The sequence below is a fragment of the Coccidioides posadasii genome, chromosome 2 (assembly GCF_018416015.2).
Source record: "Coccidioides posadasii str. Silveira chromosome 2, complete sequence".
Lineage (NCBI taxonomy): Eukaryota > Fungi > Ascomycota > Eurotiomycetes > Onygenales > Onygenaceae > Coccidioides > Coccidioides posadasii.
Window position 1 is genome coordinate 6,538,422 of NC_089408.1, and position 27,403 is coordinate 6,565,824.

The following is a 27,403-nucleotide window of genomic DNA, read 5'->3' on the forward strand; positions in this document are numbered from 1 at the left end:
CTTGGGACATAATACTGGTTGGCAGGACAAAAGTCCGTTGGCAGCCACGTGACCGCGGCAAGCCTTTCCAAGACCCTAGACCTCCATGCTGGTGGTGACACATACGGCTAAGTTAACGGCTTGAAGTTTGGTCTCTACGTCACGGGGAAAAACAAGTAGAAAGTAATTTATACAATTGGGTATCTAAGTTACTCATGGGGGTACGGGTCCATGGCGCCCGGGAGAGAGGTAGCTGCTTGTTAGAGCTCCTAAGAACATCATCCCGCTGGGGGGAAGAGATGGCTCCAATGGCCATTATAGCAAGCCGGGTGGCGGTAGGACGTCCGCAATGGCGACGCCCCATGCAGGTAACGCGGGGCCAGTTGTCAGTCCAGACAGGAATCGACACAAAGCAGCCACTGAGGGCCATGTGTCACCTGCAGACCGCCCTTGGGAGTCCTCCGAGAATTGCTTTCTGATGAAGCTGGTTCTTGCGATGCATGAGTAAATAACTGGCGAGCCGGGCTCAACCAAACTAGTTCCACTAGGATATATCCGAACTTTCCTATTAGGACTACTCTTCAACCCGTGGCATCGAAGGAATCAGAAGAGGCCTCTTCTTCATTGCCAGACCCTTCCTCACTGTCGTCAAAACCGTTGAAACTATCGTCCTCATCCTCGGGATTCTCCGACGAAAGTTCTTCGGCGATATTGTCATCATGGCTCCCCAAGTTTTCGGCCTTTCTCTTACGGGAGATTTCTCCTAAACGACCATCACGTCCCTCGATCCTCTCGTTCTCTTCACCTGGTGTGTGGGGAGGAGGGGTGAACCACGGTATCTTCCCCCGGAGGAAATCATTTATAACCATCTTAGCTACACCGTCAAGATCAGGCTCCCCTCCTTTCAAGAGTCTGCCACCTTTTCGGGCTAGTATGCTAAGGAAGTCAATGGCATCGGTGTAGTTTTTGATTTCGTAAGTTCTTTCAATATGCTTCCGCTGCGTTCGTTTAAGAACACCAGGAATGTACTGCTCGGGATTTTGAACGTTTTCCACACGAACCACTCCACGGAGTAAGATATCCTCCTCTGTGTCGGTGTTACTTGGTGGCACAACTCCGGGGCAATCAATCAGGTAAATACGCTTCATCAAGGTAATATACTGCCAAACTTTTGTTTCTCCAGGAATGGGAGCCACTGTGCAAACCTTTTTCTTTCTGAGAGTGTTGATTATGGAAGACTTTCCCGTGTTTGGATATCCGATAAACCCAACAGATATTTGTTTCCGGTCTGAGTGAAGGGATGAAAACTGGCGAAGAAGCTGGATCAGGGACCCCTTGCCGAAGGAATTGTTGATAGAAGCATGGAATGCGAGTGTTGGGTACTCTTTGGACAAAGCACGTACCCAAGACGCCTTTTATCAAAATAGAGTTAGCATCCGGAATATAGTGAGTTTGGTATAAATCGAGTATGCGAAGGATAAATGTGTGAAATGTAACTAAGAGAACTGCTATGAGATCACCCTAATGGTGAGAGCAGAGCTCAACTCAAAACAAAACACACCTGGCCCTGTACGACAGCGCTTTCAGAACAAAAGCAAGTCTAACCTCGAACCTCAGAAAGAGGCCAAGGCGGCGGGCGGAGTCAATCTGCCAAAGCTGTAACAGACAAACTTCCATCGAGAGAGCAGTGCTGTGCACCGGAAGGAGTCTTGACATGCGATGGCACTGGTTCCAATGATTGGGAGACCATGGTAATGGGAAAGAGAAGCACAGAAAGGCTAGGGATAAACTCACAGCTACACCGGTTGGCACTAAATCGCATTTGTTCAACACGAAGATGAGATGTTTATGTGGCGCTTCCTCGCGGATGTACTTTTCAATACTTCTGCAGCGAGTTCCTTCGGGATCTCTGGCATCAAGAACATGAATGACAACATCGGATGAATCGATAACTTTATAAAGTTCATTCCAAATTCTCTTGCTCTGCCCTTTGGAAAAGACGGGCTCCCTGGCGGCTGTGAGTTCTCCATCTTGCTCTGTATTATCACCGGTTTCACCCGATGTTCCACTCAGCAATTTTGCTTGCTCAAGCCTTTCCAGATAAGTGTCGTGCATCTTCTCTGTCTCGCCGGCAAGCTCTTCCAACGTTCCCACACTAAGTTTGACCCGCTTCCTTTGTGCTTTCGGGCCAAATGTGTCACTGAATGGTGCAGCCTCCACTGCAACCTTCGCTTCATGCTGCTTCAAGCCGTTTGGAGCTTGTCCATCACGAATTAAACTCATTGGGAGCTTATTGGTTTTAAGGAGAACCTGGTAGGGATCGGACGCTCGTTCTGCAACGGCTTCTCGGAATGAATTCAAGGCCTCCTGCGAAATAACTCTGGTGTTTCCAAACCATTTCCTATTGGGTTCAATCCTTGCATTTGGTACCTCTCGAGATTGGTAGGAAGCAGCTTTCGTGACGTTGCCAAAGGCGTCTCGCTGTGCCCGACCCTCTTTGTACATATTAAGAGTCTTCACCTTCTTTGCATTTCTTTACAAGCGGTTAGCATGATCCAGGAACACAAGAAATGCTTTATATTAAGCAAATTGAGTCAGTGTTACCTATAGAAGTTTTCACCCTTGACCCGAACATTAGCCATTCCATCCCCCGTCTTCCCCTGCCGCTCTCGACGAGCAGCTTCCTTTTTGCCTGTGCCCATGATGCGGATCGATTAATCGATACTGCTCTAGAGGCAAGATGGCAATAAAACTTGGAGAAGTGGTTCAGGGCACTGTTGCTCCGCACTTTCAGCAGAAGGACAACAAACTTGCTGACGGACGAAAAGCAACAGAAAAGTCTGCGCAAGGAAATTTTCTGGTTGTGGGCTAAACGCCAAGCTTCCATCGTGCACGGACCAAGTCAAGAAATTTGCTTCAGCAACACCACAACCTCACGTCTTCTCCTCGACGACGAACCGCTAACGGAACATAGTGGTGTCCAATCCTCCAGGTGTCGCCATGGCGTCAATAATCGAGTCCGGCGTCAAGTCGACGATGTCTCTGTGTCGGACATGCCACACCTCTCGAATCCAGGCGAGGCTGTTCTCCTCGTCTCCATCCTCAATGGTTGGTCCGGAATCTCCCAATTATATCGACATCCCTCGAACTATCCAACCCTACCTTCCTCGAAAAAAGAGAGCCAAGGGTGTGCTACCCGTTCCGCGTGAAATATTTCCGGCCCGAAGACCGGACAAGCCTTCAGAGTCTTACATCGCCAACGCAACCCCCGAGCCAGCCAGCAACAAACCAAAAGTTGACAATGACCACCCTTTGTTCGAGCAGCTTGAGTGGAAACGCAGGATGGCAGCAGTGCGACGAAAGAATTTACGAGAAGGTCTCCTCGAGCTACACGAGCGAAAACAAAAAGCGGAAAGCAAGGTTTTGGCCCGAAGCAAAGCACGACAGGCCCAGAACACACAGGTCCTCAACCAGCCATCACGAGAGGACGAGCGCCTGACCAGTGCGACAATCGTGCAGGCCATGGTATCAAAGAAGAATCCTATTCTTCCCGACCCCAATGCCGAAGCCCGGCTTGCGAAGTCCTTGGCCAACGTCGCCATGAAACAGCAATTGAAAAGCGAGGAGAGAATGGACGCAATTCACTCACTGTACATGAATGCTCGCGATTTTATTATCACTGAAGAGCAGCTAAATGAGGAGATTGAGCGAGTTTTCCCTGCTGGAGATAACCCTGAATGGATGAACGACCAGAGAGCTGGTGAGAACGTCTGGAATCTGGGTCCCCCGCCAGCCGTCAGTTCGTTGGTGCACAGGAAAGATGATGAAAACTCCAGATGGGATCTGGTGCAAGATCGGACGAAGAAGATTGCGGAGGCACTCACTGGAGGCAAGATCTAACCTGTACGCTGAGCGAATTGTCTATTCAACTAAGAGCATCTTGTACTATATATTTGTCACATTTTTCGAGTCTTCTCGTAACTATATTTTCGTCAAAGTTTTACCCCGGGACAGCCAATTTTACTATTACCTTAGTTGCCACAGCTATGAAATCAAGTCGAATTCTCTTTTCCTCCAGCTCTCTTAATAAACCGTATGCTACGAGGATTGATCCGGAATTTGGCCCTTAACCTTGTTATAAACCATGGGAGTAAGAAAAAAAGATCAATAGTCTTCCACCACTGTACTTCTTTAATCGTACAGGCCAATGCAGTAAGGTCTACTTCATAATTCGGTCGCTTGAAATCCATTGACAAAAATCCACTACCACCCGGAACCAGTCTTGGGCGCAAACATGCCGCCCTCGTCAAGCCTCTTCTGTCCACCGCCAGCCTTGGTAGGCTTGGACTGAGCCGCCTCATGCTTGCGGAGCTCCTCCGGAACTCGCGATATCGAGGACTTCATAAGCATTTGTTTAAGATCATACCTACGAAGTAGAGTATTGTTAGTCTCAAAAACCAATATATCACTTTGTAAATGAAGGAACAAAAGAGCTCCACGTACATGACATCCGCATCCTCGTTCCCAAGGAACGTGATCGCCACACCACTCTTTCCAGCACGCCCAGTTCGTCCGATACGATGTGTGTAACTCTCAATATTTGTCGCCATGTTGAAATTAACCACCAAACTAACGTCTGACACATCAATACCACGTCCTGCGAGGTCTGTAGCGACAAGCACGTCCGTATTCCCATTACGAACGGACGCCAACGCTGCTTCTCTTTGTTCCTGGGTCTTGCTACCATGCAGAGTAACTGAAGAATATCCCATCTGTTTAATATCACGAGCAACAGCATCGCAATTTCTTTTAATATTAACGAAGACAATAATTGGAGGTCTGAATTCGCCTGACGCAAGGATATCTGCCAGTCTTTTCTTCCGTTTATCCTCACCAGAGATGAATTCAACTCGTTGCTCGACGGTGTCAACGGCTTCGCCAATATTACCAATGGTGACAATTGCCGGCCTCCGAAGATACTTTCTCGCTATACGTTCCACCGCGGAAGGCATGGTTGCAGTATACATCATTGTCTGCCTGTAGCGATCTTTGCCTCCAAGATGCTGGCTCATAGCGCGCGCGTCTTCTGCTTCTTCTGTATCGGGCTTCTCGTTTGAAACCGGAAGAGCATCAAGGATTTTGTTGACAGGCTCCTCAAAACCAAGATCAATCATACGATCAGCCTCGTCCATGATCACGTAGCAACACTGGCTGAGAACAAGGATACGCCGTTCGATACAATCCACCAGACGACCAGGGGTAGCGATGATGATTTCGGCTCCGTTCCTGAGACTGAAAGACTGCTCTTCTAGGGAGTGCCCACCAACGATACTGACAACGTTGAATCCTAGTGGATTACAAAATTTCCTGGCTTCATTCTCAATTTGCTGCGCCAGTTCACGCGTAGGGGCCAATATGATAGCGTAAGGTCCATCGCTTTTCCTCCATTCGAACTCGTCGAGACGCGGTAACTCGGCGATGTAGACGAGAAGCGGAAGCAGAAAAGCGGCCGTTTTACCGGAGCCAGTAACCGCAACTCCGATAAGGTCTCGGTTTTGCAATGCAATAGGTATAGCTGCTCTCTGGATGGGTGACGGATCTTTGTACCCAACCTTATCAATGATCTCAAGCAAACGTTTCGGTAAACCGGATTCGCCCCACGATCGCATAGGATTCGGGATGCTGCCTCCTTTTGTGCTAATATTGAAGTCTTCTTTGAAAATTCTCCAATCTCTTTCACGCATCTGATCCAGCCGTTTCTGGCTCCAATGCAAATCCAACCCGTTTCGGCCACCTTCTTCTCTCCTGCGTCTTTCCATTTCAAGAATTTCCCGTGCTCTTGCGCTACCTGCCTCCAGGTCTCTATCCTCAAGAGCTTTCGCATATCTCTTCGCCGCGCTATCGACTACATCGTCAGAGAACCCAGCTAATCGACCTCGGCCAAAGAAGTTCATCTCAGACCGATTCTGGTACAGCGGGTTATAATCAGGGCTAGTGTCCTCATCCGCATTCCATTCAAAGTTGAACTTTCGTTCAGTTGTACGTCTTCTTTTCTTCTTGGCAGAGAAGCTAGATGTTTGGTCGGCGCCCATATATCGCTGTCTGGTGAGCAGGGCCTGAGCATCTTCAGGTGCCGTTCGTTTCTCGCCTGTGGCAGCCGAATCGGACGGTACTTTGTTTCCTGGCCGCGGGTCATTATTCTTCGCCTGAGAGCTACGCATGGCAGCCGGGGCCGTGGGTATTTCTCCTCGTAGCGCACGCGGCGCGGTAGGAATTGAGGTCGTCGAGCTTCCATTCACATTATCATATCGAGTGGTCGGCGAAGCACGGCCATTCGAATTGCCACCCCCGCCATTAGAATCTGACACCATACTGCCGTTCGTACTTGCAGCTCTTATTCGTCTCTCATGCTCGATTTCTTTCGCTCTTTTCTCCATTGCAAGTTTCTCACGTTGGGATTTTGTAAGAAATTTAGGCTATATATGCAGTACAAGCAGTTAGCTATAGTTCTGTAAGATCAAATTAACTTTGCAATACAATAAGCGGATATACAAGTTTGAGAACGAAGAGCGTACCCTTGAAGCTGCTTCATCCGCTTCCTTCTTCTTCCTTAATAGCTCCTCGACACTTAAAGGTGTGGTTGACTTTGAGCTTCCCCATCCTACTTTCTTCTTCTTTACCACCACCGGTACAGTATATGTAGACCTAGGAACATCTTCCGGCGGCGGGGGCGGAGCAAGGGAATCTGGCGGAGGTGGAGGAGGAGCCGGGTCCGTTGGTGGCGGAGGAAGGGCGGATTCGTCGGGAGGCAATGGAGGAGGGGTTGGCGGACGTTCAATAGGCTCCAGAGGGGGCTGCGGAGGAGGAATCGCAGAGGTGCCCTCAGTTAACATGCCATCCATGATGCTATTGCTTAAGTACATCCTACTGCTGTCTCGTTCGAAGCCAACGCGCTTGATATAAGCCAAGGATTCGCGCAACTTACCTAAAGATTGCTATCACATGACCTAGTTAGTTATCGCCACTATGATGACTAATTAATGCAAACGGTGCAAACACCAAAGCGAAGCCACTTATGGGCAAGGCTGCAAAGGAATAGACCTCCAGGCCATTGAATTTCGAAAGTTATTCTAAGCATTGTTTCACCTTTATAAATCTTATGTATTGCAGTCAAAAAACAGCTATGAATAAAAGCAAACAAATTAGTAGAGTACATGCCGAGAATTCAGAAAAGGAGGGCCAGACGCTGTCCACCCTGATCGCAGAGCATCGTACACTCATCCCCACTGAAAGCCGTGCTGCTAATCCCCAATATACAGAGGCCGTCATTATTGTTCCATGATATGCCTGTCGCGTAGGCTTCGTCTATACACCAAATAACCTAACTTCCCCTAAGCAATTTTGGAAACTGTGGAATATACCGAACAGTATAACTACGGATACTTGACAGGCATGGCCTATATAAATATCAGCAAGGTGGTCACCTAAAGTAGAGCCAAAAGATAAAAACTTACAGCCCCATTAGATGAAACTGGTGGCTGGTAGTACTTGTTATAAGGATTATCAGGCACTTGGGTGGGAGGTTGAAGAGGAGACTGGACAGGAACCTCAGCAGACGTTTGGTTACCGTTTTCAACAGCTGTGGGTTTAGCAGTATTATCTTTCTGAGCTTCTGCATTCTTCATGATCGTTTGTACAGACTGGGGTCCGTTCACTTCACGATCGAGAGCCATGTACTCTATCGCGGCATCCTTTGAACCTCGCTCCAACAGGTAGACCATGTAGATCTGAAGTAGTTCCTTGGCCACCTGTGTGGATAGGCTACTCTTTGTGCGGACATCCTCGATGACCTGCTTGATCCTTTCGTATTGAGTACCTTCCGTATCAGCACTTGTTGGTTGCTCGAGCTCAAAGGTCAAATAATTCATCCAGAACGGACGGCTATCAGGATACCAATGTTGGTTGTTTTGAAAGACTTGTCGAGCCTCCTCCGGTACTCCCTTAATCTTCCAGAGAAGCTTAGCCCATTCGGCGACCAATGCAGATTTCGCCTGAATATCGCACTGGGTGGAATCAATCTGTGACTTATAAACGTCAATCGCAGCATCCAATCCTCCGTGACGTCGTGACATGTTTGCAAACGATATTATTGTTTCCACATGGCCAGGCAGCGAAACAAGGATCGCACTATGGACATCCTTGGCAATATCGGTTCTGCCACACATCTCTTCGAAGTAGGCGTAGTGCAACCGAATAGTGGGCCTCGAAATTGGGACATAGAGTGTGCTAGCGCGTTGGTATATATTTCGCACCTCTTCTTCTTTTCCGTCCTGGGCGGACATCCATCGGGCATAACGCATCCAAAATTCATCATAGTGGGCACAAGTGACGAGACATCTCTCATAGAGAAATTGCGTTCTTGCATACGAACCCTCCGATTCTTCGAAGTCAAGGTACTTCCTCCAGTTAGCCAACTGTCCATCGTCAAGTTCCGTTACATGGAAGTAAGGACGTTTAATCTCAGACTCGTAAGTCCATCGCTTGGTGGTCTCCGTTTGTGTTCGAGTGAAGGTTTCCAAGTGATAGCCATCTACGCGCAATCGGACATCCCTTTCAATCTCTGCTTCACTTCTAGATCCCGGCGGGATGCCGGCTGCAGCGCCTTCAACCTCTGCTCTAAATTGAGCGATAGTCTCAGGAGGCGCAAGCTCCGTCAAGGGTCTAGCTTGTGCTAAGTGACGATACGTCTCGAAGTATCGCGCATACTGGTGCATAGGGATTTGGATGATTCGGCCCAAGATCGCAAATATCCTATTGTCGCCAGCCTCTAAGTTCTCTTCAAACTGAAGATACTTATCCCAGAAAGGGTGCGACAGAAAATCAAGGCCTACACAATTGGCACCACGCTCAAAGAGCCTGTTCATTAAACTGTCAGCGAACGATGATCACACAAAAAGGAGGGAGGGAGAGAGAGGGAGGGGATGGGCGTGGAAAGGGGATAAAGGATGGCAAACATGGCATATGAATGGATCTGTAGGTATCAAAGTGCCGAATTGTTGCAACGTATCATGGTGCTTTCATATCATCGTGCGCAAAAGTAAGGAGCTATCTCCCAACTGGCCTAGTGGGTGGCACGATGAGAAAAAGAGATAACAGCCTGAAATTAAAGGGTGAGAAGTAGTTTCCAAGGAACCTGGGTAGCAGACGACTATCTCACCCACGGAGGAACCTTTGATGAATATTAATCTGCACCACATGTCCTCGCAATCACATCATGACTCTCTAACTATGGTTGGTATAGTTATAGGGGCAGGGAAACCAACGCATTATGTATACTTACTCTCGAATGACATCTGGATCATGAGTGGTATCAACCTTAAAGGTACAGTAGTTTGTCCAAAGGTCTACTGAATTCGTGATGCTTGCGACACCTCTCTCATAAACCTAAGCCACAGCATCAGTTCCCCATCCATCAGGCAGACTGTTGACCAGAAGAGACACTAACCATTTCAGCGGACTCCGTACCAGCGATAGAAAACTCCAAGTCGGCATATTTTTTCCAGTATCCGAATAATAAGGGAAATTTGGCCAAGAACTTGTCGTATATTGCTCTCGTGGTGGTGATCGCCTGGGGACTGGAGTTCCGGTTAATGCCGCCTTCTTGGCTTTCGGCAGCCCGAACTAGTTTCTCCCAGTTCTCGAAATTATCGGTATCCTCAAGCTGTTGCAATAAGTAAATGGCCCGAGAATATATGGGAATCCCGAGTCGGCTTCTCAGGTTCACTTACCACCTCCGCATTCAGCTTCTTCAGTTCGGCGTTCTCCTCATCAGTACCAGCAAAGTGCAAGTCTGCCATGGCGGCAGGTACGTTAGGTGTGATATAAGGGAAAGAAATCAAGCTTCAGTGCCTATCAGGCTGTGAGAAGCGAATAAGGCGTGGTTGGGGATGGAGAAGAGGAGGGGAAGATTGAAAGAAAGGAAGCGGTTGCAGCTGGACAAGCGCCTCAAGTTCAGTGCACAAAACGCGGCAATACGTATTTTATTTCCGGCCCTCACACAGAACTCGTAAGTTACGGTACCCGTTGTAATGGATGCTCCCATCAAGTGCAAATACGTCAAAACATTCGAGGTCACATGATCTAGAATTTCCGCCGAAATCTTAAACGCTGAAATCAAGTTTGACAAAAGAAGAAACGGACAAAGCAGATCAGGCACAATGGCTACTAAACAAGCTGTAACGAGTCTCACGGAGACACTACCTGTCAGGCTACGCAATTTTTTTGCCCGCTATCCTCCCCAATTCTACTCAGCTGCTGCGATCCCAAAACCCACGCCGCCCGCCGATGCAACTATTCCCGGTGCCGCTCCAAGCCCTTACACTCCGTCTCGGGACTCCAAGCCCTCCAAGATAGCTGAATCGTCCAAAAGCTCATTCTCCCTAACCGACTCCCTTCTCCGATCGAACCCAGACTATCCAAATCCTTTTCTCCCATATAAGAACCCAGAGACCAACCGCTGGAGAGGTGCCGTGATATCTCTCCGCAGACAGAATGAATTGGTCAAATTAGCGCGAGAGCATGGTGTAGAAGAGTTATTACCGCCGGGAAAGAAGTCATCGGAATACCGTGAAGCGAGAGTGATTGAGAAAGGCTTGCGAATCAAGGGCACAGGTATTGGACAGAAGGTGAAGGGTCATAAATGGGAGAGGACATTGAAGACCAGGTTGGAGGAGAGAAGGAAGGCAATGTTGGAGATGCCGGAGATGATAAGATTATGGAAACAGGTATGTTTGATGCTTCGGTTCCCCGGTTGTGTATGCGAGGATATGAGCAGGCTAACACTAACCCTTCGTTTAACAGCGTGGACACGGAAGAGGATGGAAGAAATATCCCCGATAATAGGCGCATACGCAAAGCAATTCGGATGCTATGTTTTGTTAAAGATTTTTCCCTTTCACCCTGCGTTACGGTTTCATTTTTGGGCGACACATCGGGCGGTTGTACGAATACGGGCGCCAGCTTTTGAATATACTTACATCGTTCTGTCTCCTTTACTATCCTCATTCCTACTACAAATGTGTACAATATCAAGAACAACTGAAAATCCACTAAACAGCTTTAGTCAGGCCTCACAGCCTCCCGCATGGCGTTTCGAAAATAATGAAGCCTGTGCAAATTAATACTCTACCCGAATCCTAAGCAGATATAGGCAGCAAGAAATTAGGAAAATAAATATCATTAACAAAGTTCAAGAGAAATGCGACCTTACGAACTCCCATAAAATGGTTCAACTCTATCCCCAACCTTCACGGTTGGACAAAGCCCCTGGCGTCCCGACGAAGCATTAGCCAAACAGATATGACGCCCAAAATACACCTTTCCATTGATCTTCCTTGTCTTCGCAAGCGTTGAATACGGCTCTTCGCTTCGAACACCCGTATCCTGGTCGATACACACCATCTGACACCGCTGACAGGATGAAAGGACATCGAACTTCCAATTTCCTATCCGGAAGCCGGACCAATGGTCTTCGATGTAAGGATGTTCTGTCAAGGATTCATTATCGCCGGTCCGCCTGTCCATTCTCGAAGGGGACAGGTCCTCAGAAACGATAATATTGGCACGAAAGACATTACAGGGTACTGTTTTGGCGTTGTGTTGGCGTGTCTTTATCTCCTCATTAAGTCTATTGACACTTGACCGGGAGACAAGAAGCATGGGGCTTTCGTTTGATAGAAGAATAGGGTTTCGGTGAAGTGAAGGTCTGAGCTTGGAAAATGTGGTCGACAGAATGCTTGATCGCTTATTCGTCTCGGTTGCAGGCAGGCGAGGCTTATAATATCGCATTGTAGACTGAGGAGGTAGTCTAGCGAGAGTACAAGGAGTGGAGAGGAAATCCGAAAAGAAAGCTGTTACAGTTGGAGTCGAGTATACCCGTACGGTGACGGTATCTCCACAAACCGTCGCTGCCTTCGCATTCTGCTGCATCTGAATAGCTGTTTGCCCCTTCGTATCGTCAGGGAATAGGGGTATTTCGATTGAGTTCCAGTCCTCGGATTCAGTGGTTCCACAAGTAATTCGCAAGAAGCCTTTCTTGAAATCAATAATGGGGCGGATGAGAGCCATCCTGGGATACTTCTTTTGATTAAGCGCTGTGTTTGTCCCCAAATGTATAAGGCACCACTCCCTATCCCATGCGAGGCCCTCTGGCTTGACCTCCCATTGTTCACCCTCAGGAATGACAAGTGCTCCGCAGCTCTTAATCGGATAAACGTAAATTTGTTCAATATAAAACTCTGGATTCAGGGGGGTCGATGGGACCGGGGCTTCGGGCAGAGACGTACGCGTTTCTTTTTCGACATAGAAGTCGGAAATAAAATTAACAAAGGTATCGATATCTCGCATACTGCTCATCGCACCGAGACTAACTCGTATTGCTCCAGACGGCTTTTCGCCCATCAAATCAGTTTCATTGCCACAGCGCAAGCCAGAGGTATAGTTTCTCTTCATCTCTTCGGGGTTAAAATGAAGATATGATGCTATTCCGCCAGGGTTGCAAAGACCTCCGGAGCGAATATGAATGTCTTTGACGGCGGCGAGTTTCTCAACGTCCGAACTCCCTACCCACGACCCACGACTATCCTTCAAGTTGAATGCGACCACCGGTCCCTGTGTAGCTGGATCGCCATATGTAGAATACGACGATTTATATATTTCACAGACCTTTTCTCCGTTGGAATGTCTCAAACCTTCGAGGCGACAGTATAAATTCTTCGCTAGTGCGGCAGTGTGCCAAGACACATTTCGCATTGAACCATAAAGTCGCTTATGTACATCAAGCGCAGAATGTACCGCCACGATACTGTGGAAAGGTAGCGTTCCATCCTCGAGTCCGTCATGGACGGCATCGTTTCGTTTGGCATGCCATTCCTCTCCGAGAGTGATGACCATTCCGACCGTACCTCCACCAAAATAGGTTCTCTTTTCAAAGGTATGTCTTGCCGCCTTGCGAACGATAAGAACGCCGATGTCCGGAAACCCAAATATCTTGTAGAGGCTCAACACGGTGAAATCGGGAGCCGAATCCGAGTCACTCAGATCCAATGGCGAACTGGAAACATGGGCTGCCGCATCATATAAAGTAAAGACATTCTGCTTTCCCCCTGTCTTCGCTCGAATGGATTTGCACCATTCAAGACCCAAACGCGATCCAGTCATGTTTGACTGGGCGGGATATGCGAACAGCTTGGGGTATGGTTTCTCCTCCTGTCCGCTCGGCGAAGCACCCAGACCATCAATCCACTCTTGTACGCCATTGGAGTCAAGGAAGCACCTGCTTCCTCGAGTCGCAACATTTCGCGGTCCAACCAGACTGGTATGCGAATCCAGATGATACCCATACCAAAAACCCCTTTGGTCATAGTCCCGCAAAGCCTCTGTAACGAGTTTGATGCCTGCAGTAGCATTGGCGACAAAGACAATATCAAAATCGTCCGGGCTTGCGTTAAAGAACTGTAACAACCTTAGCCGTGCATCGTCTACCCGCTGAGTAGACAGCTGAGAAGAAGAAGACGCAGAGTGCGGGTTCCCGAAAATGTGGGAGGTCATCTCCCGTGAAAAGTCATCGATGAGGCTTTTTGCATATAGCGTTGCACCTCCATGGTCGAGATAAGTCGTGCCTATAAAGCCACCGGTACAATCAGCAATCATCGCCATTCTACCAGCCCTGATGGATTATGGAGATGCTCACTTTTTAGCAGAGGAAACTCACGACTCCGTATCGTCTCCACGTTTTCCGGGTAGAGGTTTTCCGCACTCTCGCCATCCACGGCACCGGCGTCTACCGTCTTCTGCTTGCTAGACGATTTCTCACTTGTCTTCAAAAATGACGCATCATGTCTTTCTTTCCTAAGTCTAGAAATTCTCAAGAGTGTCGACAACGACATCTTCCCTAGCCACAATCTATAAAGGCAACAAGGTTAAATTGTAAATCCTAGCCGGTCATATAAAAAAATTAAAAAAAAAAAAAAAAGAACACTGCGGGTGGGTCCAAAGAAGGTGAACATACAAGAATATCCCCAAAAGCACCACGAAGCCCTCCATTATAAAGGTATTCCGGAGCTGATTAGACGCAAAAGGCCCCCGAGGGAAGCAGCGCAGTGCCCGCGTCCTCCAGGTTGAATCTGCATCCTAGCTCACCAGGCAGCGGGGGGCGTAGTATCGCAAGTCATCGACTAACTTGGATTCTTTGCAAGAGGGCAGGTGGCCATTCAAAAAGTGAGGTCATCAGAGATATGTTTTCTTCTGAGGTATGCTGAAAAGTGAACCAAGGTGCTTTGGTTAGTACAGAGTACAAGATGGCGAAACTTATATCACACTAGCTCAACTCCCGGCAACCTGGAAAGTGGGGCATTATTCAGGTCGCCGCTGTCAGAGCAACCCAAGGCCAGCTTGCAGTTAAAATGTAGGGTATTAAAGAGTTGTGCTGGGGATGATATTTACTCTCTTGGAACACAGAACTCGGTACGATATCGATTCGAATCAAGCCTATCAATTTTAACTTGCACGGAGTTCAGGGTTTGCTTGGCGCGGTACACGTAATTTCCTATTTTGGTTTAGCTTGCATACTTATCTGGATAAAGTTGGGGGGGGGGGGGGGGGGGGGGTTTTAACAAGATTAACGCAGGCCTCTCGGCCAAGGTGATGTACTCGCTGGCCCTGCCAGTGCACCGCGCGTGCGGCCTATCCATATATTATACCATAACAAGTCTTATGAAGCAACTCTCTGATCTATCAAAACATTATATTGCAGTGAATACGCTAATATAGAATATCTATGGGTTAATTCTTATTTCTGATCTGTAGATATTTCCTTGATAGTTATGTTAACCATGCAGAACAAAATGGATTTTCTCAGAAAAACTTGTTGGCCTTGGGTGGTTTGCTTGCACAAAGAACAGCACACCCCCCCCCCCCCCCCCCCCCCCCCAAAAAAAACACAGCAAATATTTTCAATCAGCTTTATTAGTCCGCAAGCACACGGAGGATGATATATCTAAATATCACTGTCGCATTGATAGTCACAAGCAATCACTGGCAAGTGCACTCCTGCCCCTTGCAACCGCATATGTTGGGTTGAAGAAAAGTAGAATGAACATGCTAACAAACATAAGAACAGCGCAACATTTAGGAGGTCCAGCCTCAATTCTTTGAAGGCTGGCACAATCCAGAGCCTGGTTATCTTTGACACAGGCAAAGATTGACAGTGAAGCACAGAAATGGCTTGAAAGACGTTACGAGAAAGCTAATGCCTAGCACTGATCATCCGAACCCGGGTATGAGCAGTTGAGTAAGCCACCATTTACGGACATGCAGCATTCATTGATCAGGGGATTCACACCCAGTTTTAGAGCAATTATCAGAGCAGGGAAAAAGAGATGACAGTGTAATCCATCCATGTGATCATACATACAGGGCATCTATACATAAAAAGAGATCATTAAAGTCGTAAACATAGCTGAAGGGCTATTGCAAAAGGAAACGCATAAGTCATCAAATCATGTCACGGATATCCCGAGTCCTAGCCTTCCGGAGAATTAGCATGGAATCATCTCGGCAAGGCCTTCAAAAAGAGATTACTGTGCACCGTCGTGAGATAAGATCTTCCCAATATTATCTTCGGGGCGGGAAGAGCCATTACCATATTAGAAAAGAAAAGGAAAACACCGAAATCAAACATGATAATCACCCCGTCGACCAGAGCTGCTTCGATGGCGATGCTGGCTCCGTCTGCTGGAATGGCTATGCCGGCGCGATCTCTTCTCTCCCTGATGCTTAGTCTCATGCTGCCACAAGAAATACGCGAAAATGGCCGTGAAAAAGAACGACATCGTGTTCAGAATAGCAAACGCAAAGGAAGCCTTCAGCATCGAACAGACTTTCGTTGGGTCTTGGCTAAGAGGATTATTTGTCCGCTGGCCCCAGAACCCAAATGGTCCTAGGGACTGAAGGAATTGGCTGCGGGTAAAGCTGTTACAGTTTTCGACAGCAATGCCCCGGAGAAGATAAACACTTGCAACGAAGGAGCCGAAGAAGCAGATGTCGACGAAGGAGACGAATATCGCGGATCGTTTGGTGCTACTGTAGCGGACGAGCGTTTCGACTGCCCATACGGAAGCAAGCACGGTGACGATGAATAGCACGAGGATGTAGGTTGGGGTGAGCATGTTGGCCTTTACGAAGCCATCGATGAACCAGGACTTTGGTGATAAAATCATGTCAGTAAGAATGGGAAAAGTCAAGTAACGACACATCCTCTTGGACATACCAGCATGCCCAAGGGCGGGATGAGAGTGACCAGCTGCCCTGCCCTCCAACAGATGAAAAAGAGTCCGGAAAACATGGCTATAGTAGGAGCGTGCAATGTGACAGAATTGATATCACTTCTCGAGGTTCAGGCGCAAATGGTTATCTCGCGTGAGAGGATGTTGGACAGTGGCTCAAAGCCACTCACTGACTGCAGCAGAAGCAATGCAAAACACTTGACCCTTGTAATTAATATTCAAAGAACACAGTACTTCATAGCAATGGCTAAATGTTGTTTTCGCAGAATAAATTCTTTCAGCTCCGGGGCGAAGGAAGAACGGCAACAAGACCTCTGTCTTCTGTGTGCAACGTCACAGTGGGGAACAATCAGTGAACAAAAACTGTCCTAGCAACAGCTCACTTCTGCTGTCAACAAACCCCAAACACCCAGTTAAACAGTGATAAAGGAAGATGACTTGCAGCAAGACAAATATAATTTTGACAGCAGTTCATATCTGTCCAGCCGTGACTTCATAAGGCCGGGGGGGAAAGACATTGTGTGGGAGGCTGGGAGAACAAAAAAGAAAATACGATGGCGGGGATGGATGGACAAGATGCCACTAGTACGGCTTGGCCCTTTGGCAAAACACCCAATCATGAGGCCAAAGAGGGCCGCCAGCTTCGCTGTCGGCAAAGGTGTGGATGGCCATCGGCGTCATTGCTTGCAGGAACCAGCGTCGTACTCCGTAGGGCTCGGGCGTTAATCCAACTGAAACCAATCAAGGACCCCCTCCCCACGCGAAATAGTATGCTGATCCCCCAGCATGTCAAGCGTTAAGCTACACGCGTACTCCGTACGGGGTACAGAATACAGAGTACGGCGTCCAGACAGTGATGCAGCCGTCCAATTTCAATCTTCTGGGTATATGCGTCATGCCTCATAGATAGAAATTTAAGTCTAGGGCTTGATTCAAAAGCGCTTCAACACTGGTCATAAGGGAAAAAGTTTACAACACACCCATAGCAATGTGCTGCTCATCAACCAGTCAACAAGGTCTTGAGAGGTGAACATAGTGTCCATAGAAGCATCGACAGAGTTATCCTCAGCTTAATATTCCAAAAGTCATACAACAAAGAGCTTTCACCCAATACCTGATGCTTGTGATTCAAAAAAAGAAAATTCAACCTATGCTTTGGCGTACATACAGTAATAAGGTTAGACTTTGCAAGATCAAGGCTTCGTGCATCATAATGCTCAAAAAAGAGACACAAAATTCCCAATTTCCCAGCCCACGAAACCTTAAGCCGAAATTGCAGTGTGAAAATAAGCAAGAAGAAGCGCCTGACAATAAAAACTCCAGCTGCCGAATTATCTCTGAACTCATTTCCCAAAGATGGAACGAAATATAAGCAAATATAATATGCCATCATCGACGGAGTGGGCTGGGCGACGACGGCCTTCGTTGGGACGATGAATGAAAGGCGATATCTGTGGGACGGCCCGAATCCAAACGCTCTTGGGATTCGCTTGCTTGGGTTCCTCCCTTGTAAGCTGATTGCATCTCGTAGCCGCCATGTGAATCACCACTAGATGACGAGTAGTTAGGATCTACGTCATCACGTCTTCGTCTTGAGTACGCCCGTGGAGGTTGGAATGGATTGTCGCCGACGGCTGAAAACTCAGTCTCTCGTCGCTGTGAAGGAAACATTGGCGGCCTAGCGGACGTTACCCCCTGATACTCCTCGTCTCGTGGGGCCATGGGTTTAGCTTCGTCATCATCATCGTCGTCAAGTTCGAAACGACGTCGTTCGACTAATTCTGGAGGCTGAGGGATAGTTCCCCAGGTCCGAATGGGATGTGCTCTTCCCTTCTTCCATGCTTCCGTAATAGACGGGAAATACTGTCGGTAAGACATCCATGCGCATAAAATGCCCAGCAACGATCCTGATATCACGTCAAATGGGTGGTGGCGGGCGTCCATGATTCGCGACACGGAAACCAGCCCCGCGCCAAGTGTGGGCATTAGGACCACGAAGGTCTTCCAAACTTCTCCTCGACTATCCAAAACATGAAGCTTGCCCGCAAGATAGAGCGAAAGGTAAAAGAGTCCGGCAAATGCAGCTAAGTGAAGGGAAAATGTTAGAAAAATGAACAGTGTAAGGTCACTGAGCAATTAGGGGAGGATTATCGTACAGCTACTGTGTCCTATAATGGAGTAAACCTCGATTAGCCTGGTATATTAACGCGAGTAACGTCCTGTCTGACTTACCAGAAGGGAAGGATCTAAATCCATCTTTCATGATAGCGTTGTCAGTTTGGGTGCAGATAGTTGAATTCGACAGCCCAAAAACTGGTGCGTCCTCGCTCCCGGGCCGTGGGCGACAACGATCAATGAAGTCCGGTCGAGGCTTCCCCGCGGCATTCTTCAGGGCGCTAGTGATAACGAAAGCGGCGGCCTGGGACAGAAACAGGCCAAGAATCCCGCAGTTCAATTCCCAAAGGCGATCCTTCAGCCGATACCTCCCCATCACCTTCCTTCGTCCAGTGGCAGGATTGGTGGGCTTGTGGTGCGAAAACAGCCCATCTATGACAATCGTATATACTGCTATCACGACGATGGGGACACCGCCGGTGATGGCGAGGGCTAGATACATCGGGATGCGCTCATGTTCGGCGAAGGGATATTGAAGGGTGTAGTTTCGGAGGGAGAAGTGCTGATGGTGGGGCTCGACTTTATCGAGTATGAAGAAGCCGATGACAAGGGCACTACAGATTTGTTGGTGTTAGTCCTCGACGCCGAATGGGGAATTTGGTCACATGTGTATTCGCGGAGGAGCAGAGGGACGCACACTAGGATAACATAGTCTAGGATGTACCTGGGCACGCTGTCAGTAAGGTCACATGCTCCTAGCAGGCCAGCCGAATCACTCACGATATAATCACCCTGGCGCGAAGTGGCTTTTTGGAGAAAGGGAGTTTGTTTGGGAGCTGGGACTCCATCACTTCGATCCTTTCGCACGGCGAAACACCAAAGTCCGGCTCATGAAAAGAAGGGGAAAGACAAGGAGATGTGAAAGAAAGACAGGTCAAGTATCAAGCATTCAAAGAATGAAGGTTCTCGCTATCAAAAGTCAAGCAAACTATTACAACTAAAAAGCAAAAGAAAGGGAAAAAAAAAGAGAAAAGAAAAAAAATATCACAGAGCAGGATGAAGAGAGTTGAGTCCTTGTGCTGCAGCGTTTCAAGAGGGTAAAATTAGCTTCTTGGTTGGCTGTGCCTTAACTGGGTTCGGGGACTCGCCCGCCCCATCAACCCCAAGAACGGACCAGAACCGTTGTCAGAGGCGCCCTGGATTTGCTGTTACTGTACTCTGCTTGACAGCGCCGCTGCGTCTCCCACACACCGAGAGACCTCGAACCCGTTGGCCCGTTCTCTGCTCCGTACTGGCTGAGGAACTGCCTCTCTGTCTACTTACGACTACTCCATGCTCCGTCGGCCGATGTCTTTTCGTCAGTCTGCTTGACCTCGCGACCAGACTCCCCTTTCATGCGCTTCTCTCCTCGCTCAGAGTTGGCGCCCAGCACAGTCCACGTAACCGCCAAGCATTCAGCCATTGACGATCCCTTATGTAATTGTGGCTGGTTTTCCCATCTGGGGTTGCTCCCAAACTCACTCCGAACTTATTGGCGCTGACGGGATGATGGACTGACGACGCCGTCACAAATATAGAAACAGTCAGTAGGTTCAACGGCTCCAAAACATCGCCGCTACGGAGGGAGGTCCTTGAGCCTTGAGCTCGTCGTCTTCTGGGGAGAACTCATACCAACCTCGAAGGACACGACGGGGCAGCACCCTGGGCCGGCCGTGAACCCTGCACGCCAGCCCTACCAACAGGAGCTGCAGGCCGCGCACATTCTGACACCATTCAGTTACCTCGGGGTAATTTCCTCGAAGATTGATGGTTCACGGCAGAATGGGTGTCTCAATAATGACCTTGCTCTCGACCAAGTGGCAGCCGGAGAAGCGCACCGCTTCGCTTCCGTTATGCTATCAAGTATGCAGAAGTATCCACGCCCCAGCATTCACGTAGAATTCGCAATAGTTATTAGCCAGCAAGGGTGCTTTCTAGTCTCCTTACATCTTGACTTTGAAGTTTGCAGTCCCTGACATCCGCTGTTCTTCCGGGCTATGCACGGAAGATGTTGAGCTCAACACCAGGCGGTTCAATAAAACAAATAAATTTTTGAAAAAAAATTCCTCTGCACGATCAAGTTCCCAATAATAGCCAAAACATGGCCATAAACAGGTCCTGCCCTTTTATTTCTTTCTTTTTCTTTTTCTTTTTTTTTTTTTTATTATTTTTTAAAGAAAAGAAATTTTTTTAAGAAAAAGAAGAGACTACACAAGCTCAACTTTCCAGAGATCCGAAAATCTAGCATTCTCCCTTCTCGCCATCTCGGAACCCCAGCAACAAATCAGCCCTCCTTGCAAGAGCGCACCTACCTAAGCACCCAACTCTACTGGCCAGTGCAGCGGGTGATGAAGAGGCCGAATCTATTCGCTTTTCGTTAGCTATACAAAAATTCCGCCTTGATCCATCCATGCAAACTTACGGAGGGTCTCCATAATTTTGGAAGTAGCTCAGAACCGTCGAGCCAGCATTTGACATTTGAAACGCAATCTTCTCTCCCATCGGACACTGGAAATTCGCAATACTATACGCATTTCCAGGCTGCATGGCAAAGCTCCCATAATCCTCACGCACCGGCGGTGCATTGTTGAACGTGGACGTGACCTGAGCTGGAGTCTCGAGCTTACCGAAGCGAATATTCCCATCCCCTTCGAAAGTGTAGTAGTTGGATGGGTGCTGCATCGTGCTTGGGAAGTGGAAAACGAGCGAGCAGGTCTTGAGCTCGCCGCCCGCGGGGATGTCAAAGTTAAATAACGACGAGATAGTCGATGACACTTGGCCATTGAATGAGGTGCCCAGCGCAGTGTCGGGTGCAGACGAGTTGACGGGGACAATCAAATGCGGGAACTCGAAATTGTCGGTGAGTTGGGTGCCGCAGATGGAGCTGTTTGCTGATCTCAATCTCAGATGATCCGGGGCCCTGATCGCCCCGGATTTGATGTACAAGCCATTCGCACCGATTGCGAGAAGACAACCAATAGCGAGGAACTTCATTTTGAGAAGATCAAACGGAATGTTATGATAGCTTAATAAAGAGAGCTGACTATGCGAGATCTCGGGGTGCTGCACTGGAGTGCCTCTCAACGCCGGCATATGATTCGGGAGATTAGACCGTTTTTATATTGCGATATATAAACTGGAAGGTTCTCTCTGATCTTCCTCTCCCTTGCACGTTGTTCTCAAGTTCGGATGAGCTGTTTCACGGGATGCCACAAAAGATAGTTAAACAAAGGTATCGAGAACCGGCAAAATTTCGGGTTCCCATCAGGCTATGGGTCATACTCGCTGGCCCTAGATGACAGGTGGCAGTCGAATTCAGGATAGCAAACACGGCATGCATGTCAATGTAGCCAAATATGTACGACACGGCACACAAAATAATGCAAGCAACAATATTGGATATATGAGACCGGGAATTGTGTGGTCTCGGGCCCTAGGAGCCCAAATTCAACATCTAAGAAAAATAATTTCAATTCAAAGGACTAGAAAGTCCTTCGCATTAGACCAGGCTAATATTTGCGGTGTAGACACAATATGGCATGCTGAACACCTGTCTTCAAATACTCTGGCTCTAGAAACATGTTTCCAGAACAAGAACAAAGTTGTGCCTGAATTCCCAGGAGATGTCAGACATTTGACGGACAGATCAATAGCACAAAGCATTTTCAAGATACTTACAACGTAAAAGTCCAAGTATCCCTGTAGATATGCGGTTCAGTGTCATATAACATTGCCTCAAGCAAGCAAAGCCTATCACTGGCAATGAAGAACAGCAATAGGAACAACACAGCTTCGTTATGGTTAGCCCTGGCAGATTGTACTATTAAACATGGAACATTCCTAATAATATATGAAAGAAAAGTCCATGGATATCCTCAAAGACCTATTGTCCATCAGTTAAAACCTAGCTGCTATAGTTGTATTCGGGGAAGTAGCGTTTAAATGTGGTCCCGTTACACTGGACAGTGAGCTTCCGATAACAGTTGTAGTATATCTCTCTCAATGTGAAAGATTATTCAAGCTTCACAATGCAGAAAGCCTGCTCTGTCACTTGAGAGTCACATTTTGTGATCCGCCCGTGGCAGCCAACACCCGCAATTCTCATGCAATTTCGCGGGTAATGGCTCGGCTCCAACAGTTAGTGACCAGAGAAAGTGATACTAGTTATCGATGTGATCTAAATGCAATGCAATCAAGTCATTATCTCCATATTGGACGTGAATTGAATGCACGGCCAAGCTAACCCAGATGAGTGCTGAACAGGTTGCAGAATGAAACAGGAATTGAACTGGACTAAAGAGGCAGATGGGAAAGATAAACAGTAACTTTGCTCCCAGTTTTTGTTTTGTTGCATTGTAGCAGCCCGGAAATGAGATATCTCGTTCCAAATAGGGTCGCTGTGAACTTGTGGCAGGTGTAAAGAACTATGATTTGCATCGCATGGCCTATATGCATGAGCGGAGGACACCGAATACATTCGCAGAGCCAGATCTAGCGTTGCCCAAGGTATCTAGAGCGCAGTGTAACTATGTCCGATGCACAGAGGCAACGTGATTTGGGAATACGTCACTCATGTCAAAGAGAAATGGGCATCGTTGTGGACCTGACATAAGGTCAATCTATTTATCAAACTCGTTTCACCACAGTACACTTCACATAGGTTCAATGATCTTGGTATATATGGGGGCAAAATGAACAGTTAAACCATTGAATAAACCATACGGCGTATATACTCCATGAAAGTCTACAAAGAGGGGTAAAGATTTGCAGGGCCATGCGACTCATCGTTCCTTGCAAATTCCACGTGTAGCTTGGAAAATGCGAGACCAGTACCAATGTCTATGACACACTTTTAACGGCTTCGAGTCGCACGGGCTGGAAGTCGAGTGCCTCCATTAGTTCCGCGAATACCGTGTCGTTCGCCCCCATGCGGGAACTTTCTAAAGAATGATCAAAGTTCCCGACATAATCACGGCGCGTGGCATTCCAAAGCGTCGTAAATATGTACGGAGTACGGAGCACGTCGGCCAAAAAAAGGACTAGGAAGCTTCTGGAAGGTCCAGGCCCATTTCCACAAACTCCACAGCCGAACCGCTTCAAAGAGTAATCTGGAATTCGACTGTCCCACTAGACAGCAAGCTCTGTACACAGCACTCCGTAGCGCAATCAGTTTACATTGCGTTCGTCGACCCATGCATGGTTTCAGACTTGCATATTTCCCGTCTGGTCTGTGCTTTCGATCGAATAGGAGTTCGGAGAGGGCGCATGTATGTCATAAGCCCATCCGAACCATTCTCTGTCCGGATATCTTCTCGTCAAACTGCAAAACATAGCCCGACCTTGGCTATTGCTGGATTCTCAGCAATTCTAATCAGCCCCCGAACAAGAGACGGGTAACAAAAGACAATGTGGCTCAAATTACAGATGAAATCGACGTACTGCATCCCCCATCTTCAACTCACAAGCGTCCATTGGATATCTCGATAATGATAACCATCAGACACACATCGCCATTGCTTCTGAGTCTGAGAGGCGTTGTCCATATTCCCACCTAAGGCGGTAGCGTATTACATTCGAAGACAGGGGCTCAGGGGGTGGGTTGAGGAATATCATTTCTCCGTCGAAGCGTGCTGAAAATAAGGTTCGAAAGTCATCCGGGATTAAGCTTCTTTTTCCGCGCCCTTGATTGGCTACCAGCACCTGCGTAATTTAAAATACCGGGAACAGCCTAATTTACAGCCCCAAACCTGCCCCAAACCTGGTGAGCCGCTTGGCATTCCGTACTTTCAGACCGGTTGCTCACGTGACCGTTGACATCTGCGGCCCGAATCTCTGGATCATGGAACCAGATCGCGGGTGGTTAATCCGAAGGATGATTGGGTTCCTGGGCAAAAGCAAGCCATGCTTGAAAGGGGCCCAGAGTGGAGATGTGACCGGTCACAAAACTACTATCCCACTTGCGCATCACATTGTTTCCTACTCTGGTAAACAGTTGAATTTCTGCAGTAAAACTGGTGTGGATTCTCTTTCCTCCAGTAACATCCGCGCACTTATGTTGATATGTCATAAAGACCTGGAGGGCCTCTTTGGACCGATTCTTTCTTGATACACCGTACATGCTAACCATGTGGACGTGTCCGTTTCGAATATGTGATATGTTCTTTTGATTGCGATCTCTTCAGCCTCATTGCTCTTCTCTGCCTTGGAAATTTCTTACTTCGAATATTTCTTTGTTGATTCGAAGTATCCGTATGTATTATACGGAGTAGGTACATGAGATATGTCCAAAATCACTGAAATTATTTTCAATCTGGTCAAACTATACAGCCAAAAAGAACACCCACCCCCCCACTCCCCAAACCACAGAAGGCATAGAGGCACCCTTGGAAAGAAAGGAGCATGAAAAATTTCATGCCACACCTTGGCATGGCAGTGCAAAAGCGGTGTCCCACACTTCTCATCGGAGGGAGTCAACAAACTCCAGAGCACCAAACGCACCGATAGTAATATCCGGGCATCTCGCTATGACTCGCGACACATCTTAACCTTAGTAAAACGTATTTATTTGCATAAGCAATCCGAAGGCTTATATAACGAAAACAAGCAAAGGGTAGCAAAACTTAGAGAGACCAAGGAAATGGAAATCGAACACAGATAGCAATGGTGCAACCGGCAGGATAAATGACAAAATGTGGAATAAGGAAAATGATTATGCTACGGGGCAAAGAATAAACTTTCAAGGAAGCATAGCGAAGAACTCGTGCCACCCAGGGTATCTTGAGGTAAAAATACAAACCAGACATTTGGACGGGGTTTGTGGTCCCCAGCCAGAACAAATAGTAACGATAGAATACGGAGGATGCAAAGAAACGCAAAGGGTGTGTTGAAGAATGAAATTGGTCTTCCATGATCACGCATTATAAAACAATAGGAGAGTAAGACGTAGATTACGAGCATTGCCTAATCGACGCCTGCACACTCGGGTCGAAGTCGACCTCAAATTAAATTCTTCGAGGTATTCGAATAAGCCAATCCAATCCGAAATATGCAATAAAGGCAGTCAATACAACCAAATAAAAATAAATCGATGGAGTCACCCTTTTGGAGGTTGTTGTTGATGGGTAAACATGGCGTCATGGCTCTGCGGTGATGCGGGAGGGTGAGCACGATAAGGAGCGTGGAAAGGTGGTTGAAATTGCTGTGAAGCCTCGGGAGTCGTTGCGGATGACGGGGGCCATGGGGACTGCTGAGCGGATTGATAGCCTGGAAGATTAAATGGTAGTGGTTGAAGAGTAGTCGGCAATGACACTCCCGAAGATGGAGGACCGGTTCGCGACCGGACATTGCGACGAGACGTTACCCGACCATCTGACTCTGATTCAGATGCCTGAGTAAGAATTACCGGGGCCTGCTCCGGAAATTGAGGAGAAGCAGGACGAGGAGGGATATGCACACCCGGTATCCTACTGATGTAGTCACGGAAATAATCGCGCTCACTTCGATAAAACGCGACCGCTTGCCTTAAAAATTTCATGTCCTCCTGCAGTTTTTCTAAGATGCGGGCTTTTTCATTTTCAGTTGCCTTTTTCCTTTGGCGGAATCTCCTTGAGGCGTGGCTGTTTTTCTTCCGCTTGTCGGACGCTTTTTTTGAACCAGAATCCATGTCAATGGTCACTGGTATCAGCCCCTGAGTGCTTTCCATTGCCATCTGATGAGCTATAAATGGAGGCAGTCCCACTTGGGACAGTGGTAAAGGCTGTTGCAGCATATGCGCTGGCGACGCCTGCTGGAAGGGGCTGTAAGAAGAATGTGGAGTGCTTGGGGCAGTATCTTGTGAAGGTGGAAGAGTTGTTCGCTGTTCAGGGAGAAAGGAGGATTGAGGGTGACTATAACTGCCCGGTAAAGTTGCACCGCTTTGTGGAGGCGGAGACTGGATGAAAGGGAATTGGGTTACATCCATGGTTCCTGGGTATGAAGCAAATCTGGTTCCCAAGCTCGCAGCACGAGAAGCGGGGGATCGAGGGGTCAATATTCGTCGTTGATGGAGCCTTGGAGACACGGATCTGTCGAGTCGAAAGCGCGCGGGGTCCGTTTGGGAAAGTGGCACAACTGGAGACGGGGAGGGAGAGGGGGATGTCGAAGAAACGGGGGACTCTAGTGGGCCATTGCTGCCTTGGTGAGAGGGTGATTCGAGAGTTGGATTTGCGGGCGGATTCAGAATTGAATCCACTGCGATTGAGCGAGATCCTGCATGAACAGGAGTAGTATCACCGGCCGTGGAAGGGAATCTTTCTGGCTCATGCTGGAGCTGGCTGGAACCTTCAGTCGGCGAACTCTGATCGGGGATATCTGGCACATGCGACCGCTTCGACATAAGCTCCTGGTCTCCTCTGGAGAGCCGCGTCTCTGGGCATGGGTGGTCCTTCCCTCTCTCTGAAAGGCTATGCACCTCGAGCAGTCGAAGTTGAGAGAGGGAGGGAGAACCTCCTGGAAGGAGATCAGCCAATGAAATTGGTTTCGAATCACAAGTCGGTATGCGCGTCTGCCGTGAACAATCAGTCAAACGACACAGCTGAGATACTCCAAGGGCAGCCACGTTGACGGATTGAAAGAATGTTGAAGTAATGGACGAAAATTTGGGTGATCCAAAGGGATATAAGATTGAGAACCAACTTTGAGTGAGGGATGGCCGCAGAGGGTGTTTCAAGGTGGAGGGATTGAATAGGATAACATGGAGGCTATGCTTCACCGGAAGAAAAGAAATATAAGAGTGATCACAGTCAAGCTTCCAGTCCCAAGAACGATTCGTAAAGTATATAGGAGAACCCTGACATTGGAGTCATCCGAAAGGCCTGACAGAGCAAAACATGCTCCACGCTTCTGTCGGCCACGAGCTCCACAACAGCAAGCTAAGCGTTGGTGAAAAC

The 27,403-nt window shown here is 48.0% G+C and overlaps 10 protein-coding genes across 10 annotated transcripts; 2 read left to right on the forward strand and 8 right to left on the reverse strand.

Annotated features, from left to right (window-relative positions):
- Positions 1-177: 177 nt before the first annotated feature.
- NOG2 (GTPase required for pre-60S ribosomal subunit nuclear export and maturation) lies at positions 178-2,766 on the reverse strand. The gene is made up of 3 exons (XM_003070329.2): positions 2,584-2,766; positions 1,774-2,512; positions 178-1,391 (listed from the first exon to the last, which is right to left on the reverse strand). Exons 1-3 carry the CDS (start codon positions 2,679-2,681, stop codon positions 561-563), a joined length of 1,668 nt encoding a protein of 555 aa, XP_003070375.1. The 5' UTR covers positions 2,682-2,766; the 3' UTR covers positions 178-560.
- A 161-nt stretch (positions 2,767-2,927) lies between these two features.
- Positions 2,928-3,938, forward strand: D8B26_004550 (uncharacterized protein). Its single transcript, XM_003070330.2, has one exon. It carries the CDS (start codon positions 2,980-2,982, stop codon positions 3,877-3,879), a length of 900 nt encoding a protein of 299 aa, XP_003070376.2. The 5' UTR covers positions 2,928-2,979; the 3' UTR covers positions 3,880-3,938.
- A 193-nt stretch (positions 3,939-4,131) lies between these two features.
- PRP28 (mRNA splicing protein prp28) lies at positions 4,132-6,917 on the reverse strand. Its single transcript, XM_003070331.2, has 3 exons — positions 6,555-6,917; positions 4,483-6,455; positions 4,132-4,405 (listed from the first exon to the last, which is right to left on the reverse strand). Exons 1-3 carry the CDS (start codon positions 6,900-6,902, stop codon positions 4,243-4,245), a joined length of 2,484 nt encoding a protein of 827 aa, XP_003070377.1. The 5' UTR covers positions 6,903-6,917; the 3' UTR covers positions 4,132-4,242.
- A 225-nt stretch (positions 6,918-7,142) lies between these two features.
- Positions 7,143-9,836, reverse strand: D8B26_004552 (uncharacterized protein; the record flags this gene model as incomplete). The annotated part of the gene is made up of 5 exons (XM_003070332.2): positions 7,143-7,436; positions 7,494-8,895; positions 9,320-9,423; positions 9,485-9,700; positions 9,768-9,836. The coding sequence occupies 5 exons, from the start codon at positions 9,834-9,836 to the stop codon at positions 7,413-7,415; spliced, it is 1,815 nt and encodes a 604-aa protein (XP_003070378.2). The 3' UTR covers positions 7,143-7,412.
- Positions 9,837-10,175: 339 nt separating this feature from the next.
- D8B26_004553 (mitochondrial 54S ribosomal protein mL59) lies at positions 10,176-11,200 on the forward strand. The gene is made up of 2 exons (XM_003070333.2): positions 10,176-10,763; positions 10,840-11,200. The coding sequence occupies exons 1-2, from the start codon at positions 10,197-10,199 to the stop codon at positions 10,876-10,878; spliced, it is 606 nt and encodes a 201-aa protein (XP_003070379.2). The 5' UTR covers positions 10,176-10,196; the 3' UTR covers positions 10,879-11,200.
- A 35-nt stretch (positions 11,201-11,235) lies between these two features.
- D8B26_004554 (uncharacterized protein) lies at positions 11,236-14,167 on the reverse strand. The gene is made up of 3 exons (XM_003070334.2): positions 14,048-14,167; positions 13,730-13,941; positions 11,236-13,658 (listed from the first exon to the last, which is right to left on the reverse strand). Exons 1-3 carry the CDS (start codon positions 14,080-14,082, stop codon positions 11,245-11,247), a joined length of 2,661 nt encoding a protein of 886 aa, XP_003070380.2. The 5' UTR covers positions 14,083-14,167; the 3' UTR covers positions 11,236-11,244.
- A 1,240-nt stretch (positions 14,168-15,407) lies between these two features.
- Positions 15,408-16,771, reverse strand: D8B26_004555 (uncharacterized protein). The gene is made up of 2 exons (XM_003070335.2): positions 16,307-16,771; positions 15,408-16,238 (listed from the first exon to the last, which is right to left on the reverse strand). Exons 1-2 carry the CDS (start codon positions 16,379-16,381, stop codon positions 15,711-15,713), a joined length of 603 nt encoding a protein of 200 aa, XP_003070381.1. The 5' UTR covers positions 16,382-16,771; the 3' UTR covers positions 15,408-15,710.
- An 817-nt stretch (positions 16,772-17,588) lies between these two features.
- On the reverse strand, positions 17,589-19,285 carry D8B26_004556 (uncharacterized protein; the record flags this gene model as incomplete). The annotated part of the gene is made up of 5 exons (XM_003070336.2): positions 17,589-18,406; positions 18,479-18,490; positions 18,555-19,051; positions 19,135-19,161; positions 19,218-19,285. The coding sequence occupies 5 exons, from the start codon at positions 19,283-19,285 to the stop codon at positions 17,712-17,714; spliced, it is 1,299 nt and encodes a 432-aa protein (XP_003070382.2). The 3' UTR covers positions 17,589-17,711.
- Positions 19,286-20,802: 1,517 nt separating this feature from the next.
- D8B26_004557 (uncharacterized protein) lies at positions 20,803-21,470 on the reverse strand (the record flags this gene model as incomplete). The annotated part of the gene is made up of 2 exons (XM_003070337.2): positions 20,803-20,839; positions 20,899-21,470. The coding sequence occupies 2 exons, from the start codon at positions 21,468-21,470 to the stop codon at positions 20,803-20,805; spliced, it is 609 nt and encodes a 202-aa protein (XP_003070383.2).
- Positions 21,471-25,569: 4,099 nt separating this feature from the next.
- D8B26_004558 (uncharacterized protein) lies at positions 25,570-26,850 on the reverse strand (the record flags this gene model as incomplete). The annotated part of the gene is made up of 1 exon (XM_003070338.2): positions 25,570-26,850. One exon carries the CDS (start codon positions 26,848-26,850, stop codon positions 25,570-25,572), a length of 1,281 nt encoding a protein of 426 aa, XP_003070384.2.
- Positions 26,851-27,403: the final 553 nt, after the last annotated feature.

Coding starts and splice junctions, on each gene's coding strand:
- D8B26_004554 (XM_003070334.2), bottom strand. CDS start 14,082: ATGGAGGGCTTCGTGGTGCTTTTGGGGATATTCTT. Junction 13,942..14,047: donor GTGCTTTTGGGGATATTCTT/GTATGTTCACCT, acceptor TTGCCTTTATAG/ATTGTGGCTAGGGAAGATGT. Junction 13,659..13,729: donor TGAGTTTCCTCTGCTAAAAA/GTGAGCATCTCC, acceptor GTGGCTTTATAG/GCACGACTTATCTCGACCAT.
- D8B26_004553 (XM_003070333.2), top strand. CDS start 10,197: ATGGCTACTAAACAAGCTGTAACGAGTCTCACGGAGACACTACCTGTC. Junction 10,764..10,839: donor TGATAAGATTATGGAAACAG/GTATGTTTGATG, acceptor TTCGTTTAACAG/CGTGGACACGGAAGAGGATG.
- D8B26_004555 (XM_003070335.2), bottom strand. CDS start 16,381: ATGTTTTCCGGACTCTTTTTCATCTGTTGGAGGGCAGGGCAGCTGGTC. Junction 16,239..16,306: donor TCCCGCCCTTGGGCATGCTG/GTATGTCCAAGA, acceptor TTATCACCAAAG/TCCTGGTTCATCGATGGCTT.
- PRP28 (XM_003070331.2), bottom strand. CDS start 6,902: ATGTACTTAAGCAATAGCATCATGGATGGCATGTTAACTGAGGGCACC. Junction 6,456..6,554: donor CGGATGAAGCAGCTTCAAGG/GTACGCTCTTCG, acceptor CTGCATATATAG/CCTAAATTTCTTACAAAATC. Junction 4,406..4,482: donor AACGAGGATGCGGATGTCAT/GTACGTGGAGCT, acceptor TCTACTTCGTAG/GTATGATCTTAAACAAATGC.
- D8B26_004550 (XM_003070330.2), top strand. CDS start 2,980: ATGGCGTCAATAATCGAGTCCGGCGTCAAGTCGACGATGTCTCTGTGT.
- NOG2 (XM_003070329.2), bottom strand. CDS start 2,681: ATGGGCACAGGCAAAAAGGAAGCTGCTCGTCGAGAGCGGCAGGGGAAG. Junction 2,513..2,583: donor AAGGGTGAAAACTTCTATAG/GTAACACTGACT, acceptor CCGCTTGTAAAG/AAATGCAAAGAAGGTGAAGA. Junction 1,392..1,773: donor TAGTGCCAACCGGTGTAGCT/GTGAGTTTATCC, acceptor TTTTGATAAAAG/GCGTCTTGGGTACGTGCTTT.